Below are 18393 nucleotides of genomic sequence, written 5' to 3' on the forward strand. Positions count from 1 at the left end.
TTGGGGATAGCAGATGGTGATACAATTGTGACATTTTTCAGACCACTTAGCAATATGGGTGGAGATGATGGAAGAAATGGAGTACAGTAAAATAGGAACAGGAATAAAAAGAATAAATGAAAAATGATGGAATGAAATTGGAGAGAGGGATGTATTACTTATTGAAGGATCATACAACCATAAAGGACTTCCATAAAAAACTGTCTGAATTGTGGATTAATTTAAAAAGTTTTTAGCATTTTTTTCATTGGCAGGATTAGGTAAGGAAGGAAGAGAAAGTGAAATATGTTAAAATATATAGGAATGTATTAGAGAATTAACAGAGTACTACGATATAGAAAAAATAAACATAGAAAAGAAATCAAGAAAAACTAAGGCATTACTGTTTCGGTGGAGATATTATTTACTCGGGAAAGGTATCTGCATATTTGGGTAAAATAGTAAAGAAGGATATTAGTATGAGAGAAGTGAAAAATGTAAAGGTAAAACAGAACACAAGAGCAAATTCTGAGTACTGTAGTACAGTGTGTGAAAAATGTGTACAAGATTAAAAAGGAGGAAAATAAGAGACTAGAAAGTAAAAAAAAAAAAAAAAAATTCCAGAACAAGATGAAGAATTTGAAAAAGAAATCACTATTAGTGAATTGGATGAAGTACTTAGGAAAGTAAATGTTGATTCAGTATCAGGCCCAGATGGTATAGGGTATGGCATGTACAAGAAATTAACAGACTGGCAAACAGACTATTTTGTAAATGTGCTGAATGGATGGTTGAAGGAGGGGTTTATTAAGACCTATGCAGTAGGATATTAAAACTTATATTGGAGAAAGATGAGAAGAATGAAACAAAAAGCTGGAGACCCATCACACTAAACACAGATTATAACAGCTTATGAAAATAATACAATGGAGAATGGAAAGAATAATGAGGAATAAAAGTATACATGATATGAGAGGGAAGAGATGTTAAGAATTATTATTGGTTGTGAGAGAAAATGTGGATGATATAACGAAAAAGGATGTGAAACTCATGGTAGGTGATATTAGCAAAGCAGTGGATACAGTAGGATATAACGTTTTGTGGAATGTTATGGAGAAGAATGGAATAGCTAATGGAATTAGGACAGTGTGTATATCACCATATCAAAATAATACAGTGAGAGTGTTAGTGAGTGGGTGGCTAAATAAAGAAATATACATGAAATGTGGTATAACACAAAATGCCCCATGAATAGAATTATTAGTTATGTATTTACGATAACTTGTTATCTGTGTTGTCCTTTTCTTATTCTGCTTCACATATGGGTCTCTGATTCGAACCTCGGATCTGATTCAGCCACCTCCCACAGACACCAACTTCCAGGCCCAAAGTCATCCCCTATCCATAATCCCCCACATGTATCCGAATCTCCTCCGATTGAGTTTGCAGCTTCCATAAACCAAGAAGGAGAAGAAAGATAACCAGGAGCTCAACCTGGAACCAAGGTTCCAACGAAGGCCATCTAGATCTTCTAGAAGCATATCCAATTTGGGGGGGGAGGGGTTTAGGCAGGAAGGTGAAGCAGAATGAGAAGAGGACAACAGAGCTACCAAATTATGTTAAGTACATAACTAATAAATCTGACGTTGTCCTTCTCATTCTGCTTCACATATGGGTCAGGGTCCCCAGCTACATAATTTCCTGGGCGGCCTCAAGAAAGGATACGCCGGAGAATCAATGAACTAAAAGATGTCCTGCTCCTGGACATGACAACCAATTTATAGTGGGACATGAAGGTATGAAAATTAGACCAAGTGGATGCAACACAAATGTCATCAATGGGGATCCTAAAAGAAAAAGCAACTGACGCAGCAATGGATCTTGTCGAATGAGCTTTTGAGGGCCTGGCAACTGCAACCATTCTTTTCATAAACAAAGGCAATACAGTTAGTAATCCACTTTGCAACTGTCACTTTCAAAACAGCTCGACCCTTATGATTAGGAGAAAAAGAAACAAATAACTGCTCCGACTTCCTGAACTGCTTTGTCCTATAGCGGTAGAACCAGAGCTGCCTGTGGACATCTACGGAATGCAGACGGTATTCTCCTTTGTTGGAATAATTAGGAAAGAACACTGGTAATTGAATAAATTGGTTGATACTGGAAAATGTAGCCACCTTCAGCATAAAAGAAAGGTTAGTATGGAGAAAACCCTATTCTTGTGAAAAATTATGCAAGGATGCTTGAAAGAGAGTGCTTGCAACTTGGATACCCTTTTAGCTGAAGTAATGGCAACAAGAAAAGTGGATTTCCAAGACAAAAACTTCAATTCACAATCCTTAGCTGGCTCAAAAGGACTCTGGGTCAAGGCTTGCAGAACCAGAGTGAGATCCCATGGAGGAGTAGGATCTTTAATAGGAGTCCACAAAAGAACATCACCTTTCATGAAGGCTTTGCATAACCTAGCAGAAGCAAAAGATCCTGAAGGCAATCCAGAATGGAAATTGGAAATGGTCGCTAACTGAAGTTTAATGGTAGCAAAACTAGACCTTGCATGTATAAAGATTCCAAAATGACAGAATAGATGGAATCGGAGCTTAAAAGGGATCAATGTGATTTCTGACTGTCAAATGGAAAACCTCTTCCACTTACTCTTGTATACCTTTCTTGGTAGATGCTTTCTGACAGGCCAAATGTATAGCTTTAAGCGGAGAGGAAAACCTGGACCCTCTAACAATCATAGGAACTGAAGAAACCATGCAGTTAAATTGAGTGGGGAGATGGGAGTGGAGTCCTAACGTCGAGTGAGAAAGGTCAAGTTTGGTTTCCAGCATCCATGGAGGATGTTTGAGATAAGACCAAAGGAAGGGGAACCACACCTGATGAGGCCAGAAGGAGGCAATAAGGATTACTGTACTCTTCAACCGTTTGGCTTTCTGAAGAAACTTTGGTATCAAAGGAAGAGGGGGATAGGCATACAGAAGTCCCAGAGGCCAATTGTAAACCAGAGCATCCCTCTGGAAATTTCCTGACATGAGGATCAGAGTGAAGAAACTGCTGCATTTGTTGTTGTAAGGAGACACAAAAAGGTTGCAGCAGAGTAGACCCCAACGATCGAAAATCTTATTCTCTACTGACTAAGGGACCACTCATGAGGCATCAGAATACACATGCTGAGCCTGTCTGCTAACACACTGGATTTCCCTGGAACATGTGTTGCAAGAAGAGTTGGAAGAGATTGCCCATTCCCAGACCCTCGTAGCATCTCTACAGAGAGGGTACAGATGGGTTCCTCCTTGCTTGTTGATGTACCAGACAACTGACATGTCGTTGGTATGAATAGTAATAGTCCTTGGAGAGAGGGCATCCTGAAAGGCTTGCAACGACAGGATGACTGCCCTCATCTCCAAGATGTTGATATGCAGACTGGTCTATAAGTCCATGTTCCTTGGACCCTCTTCCTCTGGTAATGCTGCCCCCAGATGGGAGGAGTCCATGTCACAGTGGCTGAGAGTAAGGGAAGAATGAATGGTCTGCCTACTGTCAGATCTGCTCGAATCTACTACCTTAGATGGGACCTGTAAATGTCAGTCTGATATGAGCAGATGGGGGTTAACATAGAATAGACCACTGAAAAGACAGTGTCCACTGGAGAATGCACATATAGTACCTGGCTAGCAGAACCAAATGACTGGCAGCTGTCATAGATCCCAGAGCTCTTAGAATCAACCTGGCTGTAGGAGATGGAGAAAACAGAATAGTTTAACCTTGAGATTAAAGTGTTGCTGCAATGTTGAGGCAAGGCAGCTATTTGGATAGAAGTGCTCAGACGTACTCCAATGAACTCTAAGTTCTGAAATGGCATCAGATGTGGCTTGTCCACATTTATGGTGATGCCTAGAAAGTGAGACAACTGGTAAAGATAATCCCCAGCCTGACAAAGATGACACAGAGTGGGGGCAGTCAGGAGCCAATTGTCCAAATACTGGAATACCTGAAACCCTTGCAATCATAGATGATCTGCAACCTCTGCCATACATTTAGTAAACACCCAAGGGTGCTGTGGTGACACCAAAGGGCAGGGCTCAAAACTGGAAGTGTTTGGCTCTCAGGCGGAAGCGCAGATATCTTCTGGAGCACCTGTCTATTTTTATGTGACAGTATGCATCCTTGAGGTCCACCGAACACATCCAATTGTCCTTCCTCAGCACTGGGAGTATGGACTGCACCACCACCATCCAGAACTTGGTCTTCTTCAAAAACAAATTAAGACTGCTCAGGTCCAGTCCTCTGTTTTCTTTGGCAATAAAAAGAAAGAGGATTAAGTTCCAGACCCTTTATGATCATCCGGGACCTCTTGGATTACTCTTTTCTGTAGCAATGTGGCAATTTCGGATACTGCCAACTCCCTCTGACTGGGTAGAACATCAGGGAGTGTTTTCAGTACATTTGGAGGAGGAAAAGAAAAGGCAGTGTAGTAGCCTCTAGATATAATCTTTCGCACCCAAGCATTTGAAGTGATTTCAGCAAAAGTTCCTGAGTGCAGAGAAAAATGACCCCTGACTGCCTCCAGAGTAGGACAGTCTGGGAGCACTTAAGGACTGCTGAAAAGGCTTGTCTAGAAAAGGGTTCACTAGAGCCTAGTTCTGTGGGCCCCCTCTGCCTCTTGGGTGGAGTCTCCCATTTTAGCCTCCTCCACTGCCTCTGGAGGAGAACTCTCCACTTTGGTCAGGAAAAGAACCTTGAGACTTACAGAACCAAGTTTTCTTAGCCCCACTTTGATTCCTAGAGTAGGTTCATTCCCATGGCAAACAACGTCTTGCCTTCTTGCTCGCAGTGGTTCAGGGTGTGCTTAATAGATGTTCTGAACAACGATGAACCATCAGAGAGGCACTGACAAAGGCAAACACCTTAAAGGTCTCTACAAAATCACAAAGCCATATCCAAGCATGGTGGTGCATCATGATGCCGATGCCGGAGTGTGAAATAAGTCTCATGGAGGAGTTGGCTATAGAAGTTAGAGTGACTATCTTAGGGGAAATTTTTATCGACCTCCCACTTGGGCATTGACTCCACCAGAGAATCAGAGAGTTCCTTGACCAAGTCTCCCTGAAGGCAAGTAAAGTATGCCAGATAACTGAGTGCCTTCAGCAAAAAAGTTGCTGAGGCATAAGTGCACTTCCTGAACCTGTCCATCGCTCTGGACTCCCTGTTTGGCGGATGGACAGTGTAGCTCTGCTGGGCGAGCTCGTTCTTGGTAGCGGCTGCCACCACCATAGCCTCAACTGTGATACCCTTACCCCATAAAGCGCTGTCCTCAGGGGGGGGGGTGGTGAGAGGATTTTATCTGGGTGTTTAGGAACTGGTTCTATCATGTCCAGCTCCTTCCAGGCCTGATGACCAGGTCAACAAGATCATCTGCCAGGGGACCACCCAAGACATAGAATGTCCCATCCCAAAGGCTTCCAGGAACAGAGATTCCTCTGAAGAGGGGCTTCTGGAAGTCCAGTCACTTTTTATATTCAAGATCTCTAATATGTCTGCAAAGGAGGCAGTCCACTAGCGTTTTGGGAGACCACTCTGCCTTATTGTAATCTGTATCCTCAGTGAGGAACTCCAAAGGGGAGTCCATGTGCACGTCCTGTTCCATGGAACCTCCTCCATGGGATACTCAGGGGCGGAGTTGGAAGAGGAAGGGGCCACCCCAGGTGGAGCAGGCTGGAGATCCTTCAAGACAGGCTGACCCTGGGAAGGAATAGTAAATCCAAGACCTCAATCCAGTAGAGAAACACAGGGTGGAGCAGCAGTCAAAGGGTCCAGCACCCTTCTGACAGAGAACACCTTTTCCAATGCCTAAAAAGCCGAGGGTCCTGGAGAGATCCCACAGAGTTTCCCAGGCAATGAAGTTACAGAGGAAGATGGAGGCAGCCCACCAGAACCCCGATTCCCAGACAGAACTAGATTCATACTGTCAAGAGCCAAAGCTCTGAGGGGAAGAAACTGATTCAACAGCAGCTGAGCCAACACTCTCCACTTGGATCTGGCCATGACATCCTGGATTTGGGATGCAATCTGATCCAAAGACTTGGAGGTAAAGGCTTTGAGAGGACCTAGAAGAAGCCACCGAAGAGCTGTGAGAATATCTGGGGGTCTGAAGGATCTTAGCTGGTAAAGTAGGAGACACTGAAGTGACGGATCTCCCTGAAGACTGCGGATCTGGAGACTTATGGATCCAAGGTGGACTACTTGGATCCAGAGACTTAGGATTCAAAGGCATAGTCGAACTCTAGGGCTCACTAGGAGCCGTGAACTCAATCGGATCCTATGGAGCTGACAGAGGCCTCAGTGTCAGTGTAATCAGATCCGATAACTTCGGAGCCTTGGTAGGCGGCCCTGAGGAAGCTCACGGCTCCTTAGGGAGCTTCTTCTTTGCATCGGAGCGAGCAAAAGCTTGGAGGTGGTTGAGACCCTGGAGAATTAGTAGAAGTGAACAAAAGACCTTTCAAAATAAGTTTGTTTCTCCTCTCTTGCAAAGCCCTAGGGTTGAATCCCTCAAAGATGTTGCAAGGGGAGTCGAGATGAACTGGGTTTAGGAAATAAATGCAACAATCATGGGCATCCGAGTTTGGAATCTTTCTCTTGCTCTTGGAGCGTCTCTTGAAGCCAGTAGGCTTCTCCATACCTGACAGACCAAACACTAAACTGTAACAACAGCACAAACAGAAAAAAAACAATATATCTAGAATAACTAGAATGACTAACAGCAACTACAACTATAAAAAGAAAATAAAAGGGCTTTTTTTTTTGAAGCCTGGAAGAAGAAACAAGAAAAAAGACAACAAAAGAAAAAATTAATGCATTGCAAAAACTACAAAGGAGAGGAGGAGCTGAGATACACCATCAGCCACTCCAAGTCCTCGGATCAGAGTGCATCCTAAAAAGATAGTTCTTCACTGAGCCTGGAAAAATTACATCTGAGCACACGTTGGCAAACGAAATCTGAGGAGGTTGGGCTAGACATGGGGGATTATGGGTAGGGGAGGAGTTTGAGCCAGGAAGTTGGAGTCTGTGGGAGGTGGCCGAGTCTAATCAGAGGTTCAGATCTGAAACCCATACATGAAGCAGAATGAGAAGGACAACATCAGATTATTCTTTGCACTGGTAATGAATGCAACAGTGAGTGAAGTAGCTTATAAAATGAAAGATGCTAGATGTGTGATGCAAAAGGAGGTGGTGAGTCCAGTAGGTCTGACATAATCAGGCAATAAAGCTGTAGTTGCTAAGAACAAAATATGGATGACAAAAGTGTTGGCTGGTCTGAATGGATATTTAAAAGAAATGGGAATGACCTTGAATAAAGATAAAAATAAGGGTTTGGCTAATTTAGAAGTATGTATTTTTCAGTGAAAGAGGTGTCATTGCTGGGCATAAAATTTGGGAAAAATTATGTAGTTAAGATGCAATGGGAGGATCTGATAAAAGAAATGAAAGAAATATGTTTTCCTTGCAGGCTGTGTAGATTAGCATTCAAGAAAAATGTTGATCTGGTGATTTTGAACTCACGGGAAAAACAGCATACATGTCAAATGTTTACATGATGCCACAAAAATTGGAAAAAAGAAACTGTGCAATTGCTCTCTTTCATATGGGATTCAAAATTAAACCCAGTAAAAACAGGTATGTTAAATATCAGTGAATATGAAGGGGGACTGGGGTTACAAAATCCAAATGTTTATTCTGCTTCTTTAAATTTGTACAGAGTGTTAAAGTGGGTAAAAAAAAATGAGAAACTAATAGTGAGAATGTTTAAATATAAGTGCAAAAAGTTCTAGGAGATGATGAGTATAAGGAAAAGAGAAAAAAGAATATTTAAATGAAGAAATTAAAAATTATCATGAAAAAAACACTCATGGAAAATAAAAATTGATGATATAGAGAAGGATAGAAGGATGTGGTGTAATAATGGGGTAAAACAATATCATTATGTAAATCCATGGGAAAACTTACCAGAAGAAGTGATTAAGGCCATTAACATAAGGAAAAAGTGGTGCATTCCAGTGGAGAATGGTAAGAAATAAGTTACCAGCAAAGGGGAATATGCCATATAAAAAGAAAGTTGAAATACACTGTTTATTTTATGGGGAGGAAAAGACAACACAGCATTTTTCTGAAATGCAAAAGAGTGGTAAAACTCTGGAAAACATGCAAAGAATATTTTTTTGAGAAAGTAAATATTATAGATATGAATATGATTATGTATATTTTAATAACAAGAAGAACATGTGAGAAGGTAAGGTAAGAATTTATTTTATGTAATATTGGTTATTTGGAATGAAAGACTGAATGAAATTATGTTTAATGAGAAATGGATTTTGGCAGAGCTACTGTGAAAAATCAGATTATGGTTGTGGAAGACGGAGTGAGGTCAATTATGGAAGAACAACAATGAGGATGTTATAAGAAAAATGACAAATAGTAAAAAAAAAAAGTAATGTGTATATATGTGCCTACAAATATGTATATTTTGTAAATACTGTAGGTAAACAATATTTTTTTATGTTGTGTTAAATAAAGGACTCCTACTCTTTTCAATAGGTAATGTGGGATCTTTTACATCCACCTGAACTACCACCAACTCAAGCAGATGGGGCCTTGGTTTAATGCTAATCCGAAGGACAACACATCAGCCCAGTGTACATTGCAGTGTCAACAATCAGTCTACCTGGTTTGGGAACAGACCCGCCAGCCTTCTACTCCAAAGGCGAGTGTGCCACCTGTTGCACCACTGACAATACTAATGACTGGCTTCTACCTAAAAATGTCAAATATTTGCTTGATTCTATAGGAAAAAAACTGTTACTACTGTTAAAAAATAAACCACAAGCCAAAAAAAAACATTATAACTTCCCCTTTTCACTCCATCCACATTTTCATTTGCCTGTTTCCAACCAACTTTTTATTTGTACTTGTAAACAATTACATACCTCATGTCTTTATTGCACATTAGGGAAAAAGAAAAAAAGAAATGTGGATATCATCATACTAGTCTCACAAGTTACATCGTCACTACCTGTCTCACTCTTCAATTATATATGTCATAATACACAATTCAAGTACTGGTTTTAAATATCCATCATTTTAAATAAATTGTTAGCTCTCATAACATTTCATCTTTGTGCCAAGTATTATGATGAAAAACAAAAAGTATCATTTTCTAATGTCTAGCATTCCTGCCTGACTATAATGCTCATTCATTTAGCAGAAAAAGGACATATTACAGAAACAATTATATCACGTGAACAGTAATGTCTGGCATAGTGCATAATACCTTCAAAAGTAACATACCTGAAGAAATATCAAACTCTAATGCCTGGCACTTGCGAATGTCTATAATCCTTTGTGATTTACCAGAAAACATTTTATATCAAGAACTGGCAGTAGAAAAAAACATTTTGCTCCCTTGCCTAAACACTCCATTTAATATATAATAAGTATTAACACTAATGGCCAGCTTTATTGAATGAGTAATCAGGACTGATGAAACAGAAGCAGTGAAAATCTTCTACTATCACTACTACAGGCCATGACATTCTAGAGTTTGCTATTTCTTGCTGAGGAAGTGCATGCGGATGCACACCTGAAAGTATCGCTATGCACCTTTTTTTTTAATTTTCCATCTTCCTAGTATATTACATATTAGGAGGTACATGGAAAAGTAGAAAATATTAAAAAGAAGTACCTCGAGATCTCATCTATTGTGCGTCCAGGTGCAGTTCATGAAGAGGACGAAGGAACAAACTCTAGTGTCTTGCAGTACTGAATATAATTCATAATATTTTATATATATATATATATATATATATATATATATATATATATATATATATAAATGTATACTGAAAATCTAAGACACTATCAGGTGAAGGGAAAATAAGGAAACATAAAAGCACATTACATTATTGTGACACCCATCCTAAGCATGCACTCACTGCCTTTACTGAGACGATTCCCGAGTGACTTAACAGAAAATAAAAAAAAAATAAAAATTAACAGGCAGAAGTATCAAACTTTAATGTCCTACATTATTAACTACCTAAAACCCTAAGTGGTTTTGCAGAAATCACTTTAACAAATAAAAATAAGAAAACAAAAAGGAACCTAGTGCTCCATGACAGCCCTGCATCAGTATACATTTCACAAGCATCATTCACTGCAATTATTCAAACAGGATTCCTGAGGGATATGTACAAGCAAACACTATCAATAAAAAAGAAAACTTATGTGATACAAAATATATTAAGCATTTCATGGTTTGATTCAGCATGCACTCCCCCAGCATGTTGAGAAGAACCAAAGTGTAATGTCTGGTGTTATTCACAGCTATAATAATAGACATTACAGTTTTATACTTGTTATTGTTGAGAATTACATGTTGATGCACCCTGATGTGGTCGCCATGTGCTTTCCTCTGCTGTCATTTGTTTAATCCTCAATATTATGAAGGGCACAGAAACGTAAAATAAAAAGGTACATTGTGATCATGTCAGCAGTGCATCAATATGCACTCCCACAACAATGACAATTACCCAACTGTAATGTCTGGCATTGCTGACTATAACACAGAGAGATTTACTAAAGAAAACACATTTCACTCCTGTGGCTACCCTGCAGTATTACAATATAAAGGGCAAAAGGTCTACTTTGACAAGCACATTCTGTATCAGACTGTAATGTCTGGTATACAAACTGAAATAAATAAATGTCTGTCACTACCGACTGCTATAATAATATTTACACAGAAACTAGAATGACTGCAAGGCATGCCTCTCAAGTGTACCTCATTATAAGGAATGTACCTCATTTGGGGTCTTAAAAAGTTCAGGTTCCTAAAAGTTCCACATTGAAAGGGTCTGTCACACATTCAGTGTTAGTGATTTTTTAAGTGAAATCCATAGTAAATAGAAATTAATCATATTAATTCACAAAAAGGTCTCCTTTATAAGTAAAACTAGTCTATTTTAACAACCCTATGACCTTCCTCATGGAAGTTGTTAGTAAGCCATTAGTATGTGTTCCACATTTTGGCCATTTGTTCCACATTAAGAGGGCTTGTGCTCCTCATTTTGGAGACAGAACGTTGAGAGCTGTGCTGCAAGATGTGGAACAAATAAGAACAATATGAGCTTTGAAACTGTAATGCCTAGCACAGCTGACTAAGTATAATTGTCATTTTTAATAGAAAATATAACTTATTTCGAGGGACAAGGTAAAGTTAAAGAAGGAAGCAATTCATATTCTGATTGCTAGACTAACAGGGACATGGCAGGTATGCCGTACTTAAAGAAAGCTGATACTGGGGTGGGACAAGCGATGACATCACAAACTGGTGTAAATTAGAATAGTGATCAGTAATCTTGTACTACGGGTCACAGTAGGCAGGTCTATTGGAAAAGCTAACAGTGCACCTTTAACACAGTCCACATCCTTAAATTCCTACATTCTCTTACTGTCCACCTCCTCTCCTTTTTCCCCTACCTCATACTCCCCTATTTCCCTTCTCATATTCAGCTCTTCCTCTGCTTGTTCCTTCCATTAAGTCCAATAAATAAGTTGGCTAATGAGACATTCGTCTAGCTTGCTTTTGGTACATGAGATCTTTCCTAGCAAACGGCTATCCCATATTCATAACTGCTATCCATTCCATAATGTGTGCTACACATCTCACTTCAAGTCACTGTGTAAGCTTTTACCAGTCAGAACACCAAATTCACAGTTGATAAATTTGTTATTCTCTGAATAAAGTAATACCACAATCACTCTGTGTTCCATGAATAACAATATGGTTTCTACACTGCATCTATTGTTTTTGATTATACAATAAACTACCAAAAGAAAAGAGCCAGCACAGGTCCTGTTTGAAAATAAGTGCATTAAAAATACACATAATATACAACATAATGACAGACTACATATACATATGCAATAAGAACAAACTGCACAGCCCAGACACTGAAATAGAGAAACAGCCAAACAGGAAGGTCGCCAACAGCGAGTGAGAAATGAAACCTCCCAAAAACAGTAAAGCACCCGCACGTACGGCAAGTGCACTTACAATATTTACAATAAACTATACATTTTGCAAAAGAAAATCAAAGTTTTAGATCATATATAAAAATAAAGAACCAAAATCAAAGTCCTGATGACATCATACAAATAATGCAAGGATGAATGTATTCATCTTGGAAGTTCGTGAACATTTCTCTGTGGACATTTTGTTACCAAATTCTATATGTCTGAAGCTTTTCTCTGCTGGTACTCATTGTAATGGTCTCTCTCCAATCGGATCTTCTTGGCAAAAAAATAAATAAATCAAGCAAGCAAAAAACAATAACTTACCTTGATCAGCTATTTCCTTAAGAACCCCTCTTCTAATCAGCTCTTCTCTACTTTGCCTAGTAGATATCTTCCTCTCAAGCACTGTAAAACAAAGAAAGGAAATGTGAGAAAGTCTCTGTGAAAAAAAATGTACATAAACAATTTTTGGTGATTAGAAACCTATCCATTCCTACAAAAGTAATGTGAAATAAAACACAAGAAATAAGAAGTTATGTACCTACCATAACGTTCCATGTTAGTTGTCTTCTCTCGCCTTCTTTCTTGCTTGATGGGTTGGGCCGTCCCTCGGCTCGACTGCACTTGCTAAGCTCGAGAGTCACTTTTACCAGCTCGAGGCAGCCCCATATCCCATGATGCAAGGCGGTAAGTACCCAGATCTCGTTTGCTGACAAAGGGCAATAGCACCAAGCATAAAATACTTCCCAAAGGAAGAAAGAAAACTTACAGATAGAAGAAGGACCAGGTCTGAATGGTCTTCAGCATAACAGTTTCTGATAACAAGGTCTGTCCAGGCCAGGGGGAAGGAGGGAGGGTCGAAAGAAGGCGAGCGAAGACAACTAACATGGAACGTTATGGTAGGTACATAACTTCTTAATGTTAAGTTGTCAACCTCGCCTTCATTCTTCCTTGATGGGACAGCGTCCTAGCACCTCTATCCTGGGTGGCACAATGGAACAAACTCTTGAGGACTGTAGAGCCAAAACTGGCTCTGTCCCTGGAGGCCAAGTCCAATTTGTAATGGGAAACAAAAGTGTGAGGAGTAGCCCAAGTGGCCGCTGCACAAATAGTGTCCAAAGGAAGTCTAGCTTGAAAAGCTGTAGAAGTAGCTAAGCTCCTAGTTGAATGTGCTTTAGGTTTTGAGCACAGCTGTTTCCCTGAGTATAAATTTCAGAGATGACCGAAGAAAGCCATCTGGACAAGGTCACTTTAGAAACAGGAAGGCCTTTTTATTATCCGCATAGGAAACAAAAAGTTGATCAGATTTTCTAATTTTTTGTTCTGTCCAAATAATATCTAAGTTGACGGTGGACATCAAGATAATGTAGCTTTGTTCAGCTCTATCTGAATAGTTAGGAAAAATACAGGAGATCAATGGATTGATTCAAATTGTTCTTTAAGCGACCTTAGGTAAAAAGGGTTAGTTCTCAAAGATACTCTGTCTTTGTGAAAAACCAAATAGGGGTCGAACCGCAAGAGCATGAAGTTCAGACACCCTCCTGGCAGATGTAATAGCCACTACCAATAAAGTTTTCCAAGAAAGATATTTCAGGGAACAAGAAACAGCTGGCTCGAAGGGGAAGAATCAAGGATGTCAGCACTAAATTTAGATCCCACTGAGGAGGAGGATTCCTGATTGGAGGCTTTAGTAGGAAAATTCCTTTCAAGAAGGCCCTGCAGAGCCTATGGGACATAATATTATGATCTGCTATGCCGACATGAAAATTGGAAATAGCAGCCAATTGAACTCTGACTGTGGAAGAAGAGGAGTCTGCATGAAAAATCTCTGCTAAGAAGTCCAGGACTGCCTGAACAGGGGCAGTAAAAGGATCAATATTCTGGGCCTTAGCCCAATAAGAGAAACGTTTCCATTTGCTTGTATAAATCCTCCTGGTAGAGGATTTTAGCGGTTACTATGATGTCTCTAACTGGGTTAGAGATCAAAGGAAGCCTGGCTAAGGAAGGAAGTGGAGCAACCATGCTGTGAGGTTGAGAGAAGGGATTGACTGGTGCAGCTGACCCGATTGGTGAATCAGAAGATCTGGCACTGGGTGCAGATGCCACGGCTGCACCAAAAGGTGATGATGGAGGGCAGGGAACCAAACTTGTCGAGGCCAGTAAGGGCAATGAGAATCAATTTGGCTCTCAAAGTGGTAGCTTTCTGGATCACCTGAGGGATCAGAGGAAATGGAGGGAAGGCATAAAGAAGTCCCTGGGGCCAATCCTGGGTCAGTGCGTCTCTTGGAGGATCGCCTGATAGAGGAAGAGGCTGAAGAAGTCTGGGCATTTGCTGTTTTGGGGAGTAGCAAAAAGATCGCAACATGGACGACCCCATTCCAGAAAAATCTCTTCCGCTATAGATTGCTTGAGAGACCACTCGTGAGGCATGAGAATAGCTCTGCTCAATCTGTCCGCTACAATGTTGGTTTTCCCAGGGATATGCGTTGCTACCAGAAACCGATGAGAGGAGATTGCCCATTGCCATAGTCTGAGCGCTTCTCGACACAAGGGTAGGACTTGGTTCCGCCCTGTTTGTTGATATACCAAACTACAGACATGTTGTCTGTGTGGACTGCAATTGTCGACGGGAAGAAAGTCGTTGAGGGCTTGCAACGTTAAAAGCACTGCTCTCATCTCCAGGACATTTATGTGCAGATGGTACTCGAGCGGCTGCCGTCCCATGAACCATCCTGCCCTGATAATGCCCCCCACCGATCAGGGAGGCATCCATGGTGACAGTGGCTATCGGGGATGGGGGCACAAAGTACCTGCCTTGGTGAACCTGAGGCGATGTGATCCACCAAGCAAGATGCTCTTTGCATGTCTGTGTAACCAGAATCTGGTGACGCATTGGAAGTTGCTGGTATGACCATTGTGTGAACAGCATCCACTGAAGAAGGCGCATGTAGAATCGAGCCAGGGAAGAAGAGTAATGGCAGCCATGAGTCCTAATACCTTTAGAACCATTCTGGCCTGTATTTTCTTGTTGGCCAGAATGATCCTGACATGACTCTGAATGTCTGAAACTCTTTGATCTGTAAGGGTAGCTGACATCCAACAGTGTTTAAGTTTAGCCTATGAAGGTAATAGACTGGCAGGGCGATAAGGATGACTTTTCGAAGTTGATTGAGATGCCCAAATGAGAACAAAGGTCTATTGTGTAATCCCTGGCTTGTATAAGCTGATGCCTGGTGGTGGCTGACAGGAGCCAGTCGTCGGAAACACCTGGAATCCTTGACGTCTCAGGTGAGCCGTGACCACTGCCATGCATTTGGTGAACACTCTGGGGGCTGTAGTGAGACCAAAGGCAGGGCTCTGAACTGGAAATGACTGGACCCCAGCCCGAAGCGGAGAAATCTCCTGGAGGCGTCTGTGAATCTTGATGTGATAGTATGCATCCTGAAGATCTATTGAGCACATCCAGTTGTCCTTCTGTAAGAAGGGCAGAATTGACTGAAGAGTGACCATTCGAATCTTGTCTTCCTGACAGACTTGTTGAGTCTGCTGAGATCCAATATTGGTCTCCAGTCTCCCGTCTTTTGGGGACCAAAAGAACCTTGAAGTAGATTCCGGGCTCTGAATGGTCTATTGTAACTGGCTGAATGGCTCTTTTGCAGTAGTTTTGAGACTTCTAACTCTGCAACCTCCCTTAGACCGGTGGTGCGTCTGGAAGGGAATCTGAGGGGAAGGGACTTTCCTCGAAGGAATTATGTAACCCTTGGATATGATCGACTGTACCCATCTGTCTTGAGTGAGGAATGCCAGGCTTCTGGGTACAGTGATAATCTTCCCCGACTGCCTCCAGGAGGGACAGCCGGGCAACACCTCAGGGATGCTGAAAGGGCTTGTCAGAGAGCTCCCTGTTTCCCTGGTTTTCGGACCCCTCTGCCTCTAGAGCGGTGTCTGTTGTTACCCTCTGCCTCTAGGGTAAACTGACCCACGTGAATCCGGGCGTGACTCCTTGGGATTTACGGAACCACATTTTCCCACCTTTCTGTCCTTTGGGATAAGGTCTAGAAGGGTGGAAAAAGCGGACTCAACAGCAGAAAGAGTCTTGCCGTCCTGTTCGCACCTGGTCAAGGTTTCCTTCACCTGAGGGCCAAACAAAGCTGACCCATCAAAGGAGAATTTGTGAAGGACGCCTTAAAGGGATCCGCGAAAATCACATAGCCGCATCCAGGCTTGGCGTCTAAAGCCACACCTGTACCTGCGGCTCTACTCGCTCCATCCGCAGCATAAGATATTAGCCGCATGGAGGAGTTTGCAATGGAATTGAGGGTTCCTAGCTGCGAAGCAATTTTTTCTTGAGCCCCTGCAGCTGTAGGATCCTGAACTACTTCACCCAGCTCCTTAAGGATATCCCTCTGGAGTCTGGTGAAGTGACATAGGTAATTCAGCGAGCATAGCAAAAGGTCGCTGAGGAAAACATCCGCTTACCGTACCTATCCATGGTCCTAGAGTCCTTATTAGGAGGATGGGCGGGCACGAAGGATCTGCAAGTTCCTTTTGATGGCCAGCCACCACCACCATGGCATCAGGGGACACCCTTAGTGAGGAATTGCTTGTCACACGGGCAGTGATAAATTTTGAAGGCCTCCTAGGGACTGGCTCAACAGAGTCAGGAGCTGCCCGCCTTCGTGCAATAACCTGCATAAGGGGTCGAAGGAGACACCCAGGAGGTGGAGGGCCGAGATCACGCCTCTAGGTATACTGACTCATCCTCAGAGGGATTGTTGGTGGGCCAGTTTCCCTCTGTTTCAGGAGTTCTAGGATGTCTGAGAAGGAGACATCCTCAGAGGGGATCTAGGGGATCCCTCTGACTCATCAAAGTCAGTATCCGGTGACAGACTCGGGAGTCTACTTCCTCTTACAAGTCCTCTTCCTAGGAGGATCTCCCGAAACATCAGGAGAATCCTCGGAGGAGGAAATTCAATGGGAAACCTGAGGCGGAGGATCTCTGGGTCCTGTAGCAAGAGAAGTGGCAGAGATGTCAACAGGTACTATGGAGGGAGGAGCTACGGGAACAGACTGCTGACTGATACCCGTGGCCACTACACTCTTCATTACCCCCAATGCTCCCCCCCCAGGCAGGTCCGAGAGAACCCGCTCCGCAGAGCTAGGAACTCCAGGGACCACGAAAGGGAAGCCTCCGAGGCAGATGTCGAGCCGAGCTCACCAGGCCGAGGCTCCAAGGGAAGAGCGGCTCGGACAAGGGTCCGATGCCACTCACCCCTCGGAGGAGACCATGGAAGCCCGACCACGAATCCCTCTAAGGAAGGTCTCGAAGAGGATAAGAGAGGCTGAAGGAACAGAAGGGGTATCCGTCCTCCAGCCGTAGCAGTAACCATTCGAAGACTCCAACTCCAAGCTCTGGGGTAGAGTTGAAGGAGGAACTGTAACGGGTGTGGACCCACAGTCGCCTGTTGAGACGGACTATGTAACATTTGGGCCAGTACCTGTGACTTAAGTAATCTACTGACCACTCTCTCTAGGTCATGATCTGACAGTCTGGATGACCTTGAAGATCGGCTCCGATGGCTCCGTTCCGATAGAAGGGGTGGAGCCGGGCCGAAAGTATCGGCTCCAAGGAAGGAGACCTCGACCTCTTCCTGGAATGAGCCATCGAGCCGATACTATAGATCCTGTCGGAGCCGACTTCTCGGAGCCGACAGGAAGTTCGATATCGGCTCCAGCCGGGCGATACAGCCACCAAGTAACGGTGTCGGTGCCGATCGGCGACACGATGCCTGTGCCACATGGATGTCGGAACCCGATGGAGCCGACACGAAGTGGTCGATACAGATGCGCACCGATAGCCGCGGTGCCGAGGCTGTTAAGCCAGAATCGGCTCCAGCCAGAGAGCGATCTCGACTCGAACGAGTGGGCGAGCCGCAGGCTTAGATACAGAAGCCTGGGCCTTGGAAGATTTAACTGATTTAGATGGAGCCGACTTAGCGGAGAGCCCTCCGGCTTAAGAAGGCCCCTAAGGATCAGTTTGTTGCGTCTTTCCTGCAGGACTCTCTGGCTGAAGGAATGACAAATAGCACAGGAGTCCTGCAGGTGAAGAGGCCCAGGCAATACAGGCAAGAAGTGTGACCGTCTGTCAGAGACATTTTCTGACAGCACGAGTCACACTTCTTAAAACCTGAGACCCTCTCCTTTGACATGGTGCTTAACACAAAACACACACACACCAGTCAAAAATTAACTTAAGTAAAATACCAAAAGGTATTTGTATAAAAAAACACACACCCTAACAGGGAGGGGGATGGGTAAAGTTTGACTAAAATAAATTAGAAA

The 18393-nt window shown here is 42.6% G+C and overlaps 1 protein-coding gene across 2 annotated transcripts in view; it reads right to left on the bottom strand.

Moving 5' to 3' along the window:
• Nucleotides 1-18393, bottom strand: part of LOC122792307 (phosphatase and actin regulator 2-like) — a 1188181-nt gene that overhangs the window by 426469 nt on the left and 743319 nt on the right. For both annotated transcript variants that reach the window (XM_044060086.1, XM_044060087.1), the window contains exon 3: nt 12376-12456. In XM_044060086.1, coding sequence (XP_043916021.1) covers nt 12376-12456 — 81 coding nt within the window. The remainder of the gene's footprint in view (nt 1-12375; nt 12457-18393) is intronic.

The sequence above is a fragment of the Protopterus annectens genome, chromosome 1.part2, assembly GCF_019279795.1.
Source record: "Protopterus annectens isolate FY-2018-M chromosome 1.part2, PAN1.0, whole genome shotgun sequence".
Lineage (NCBI taxonomy): Eukaryota > Metazoa > Chordata > Ceratodontiformes > Protopteridae > Protopterus > Protopterus annectens.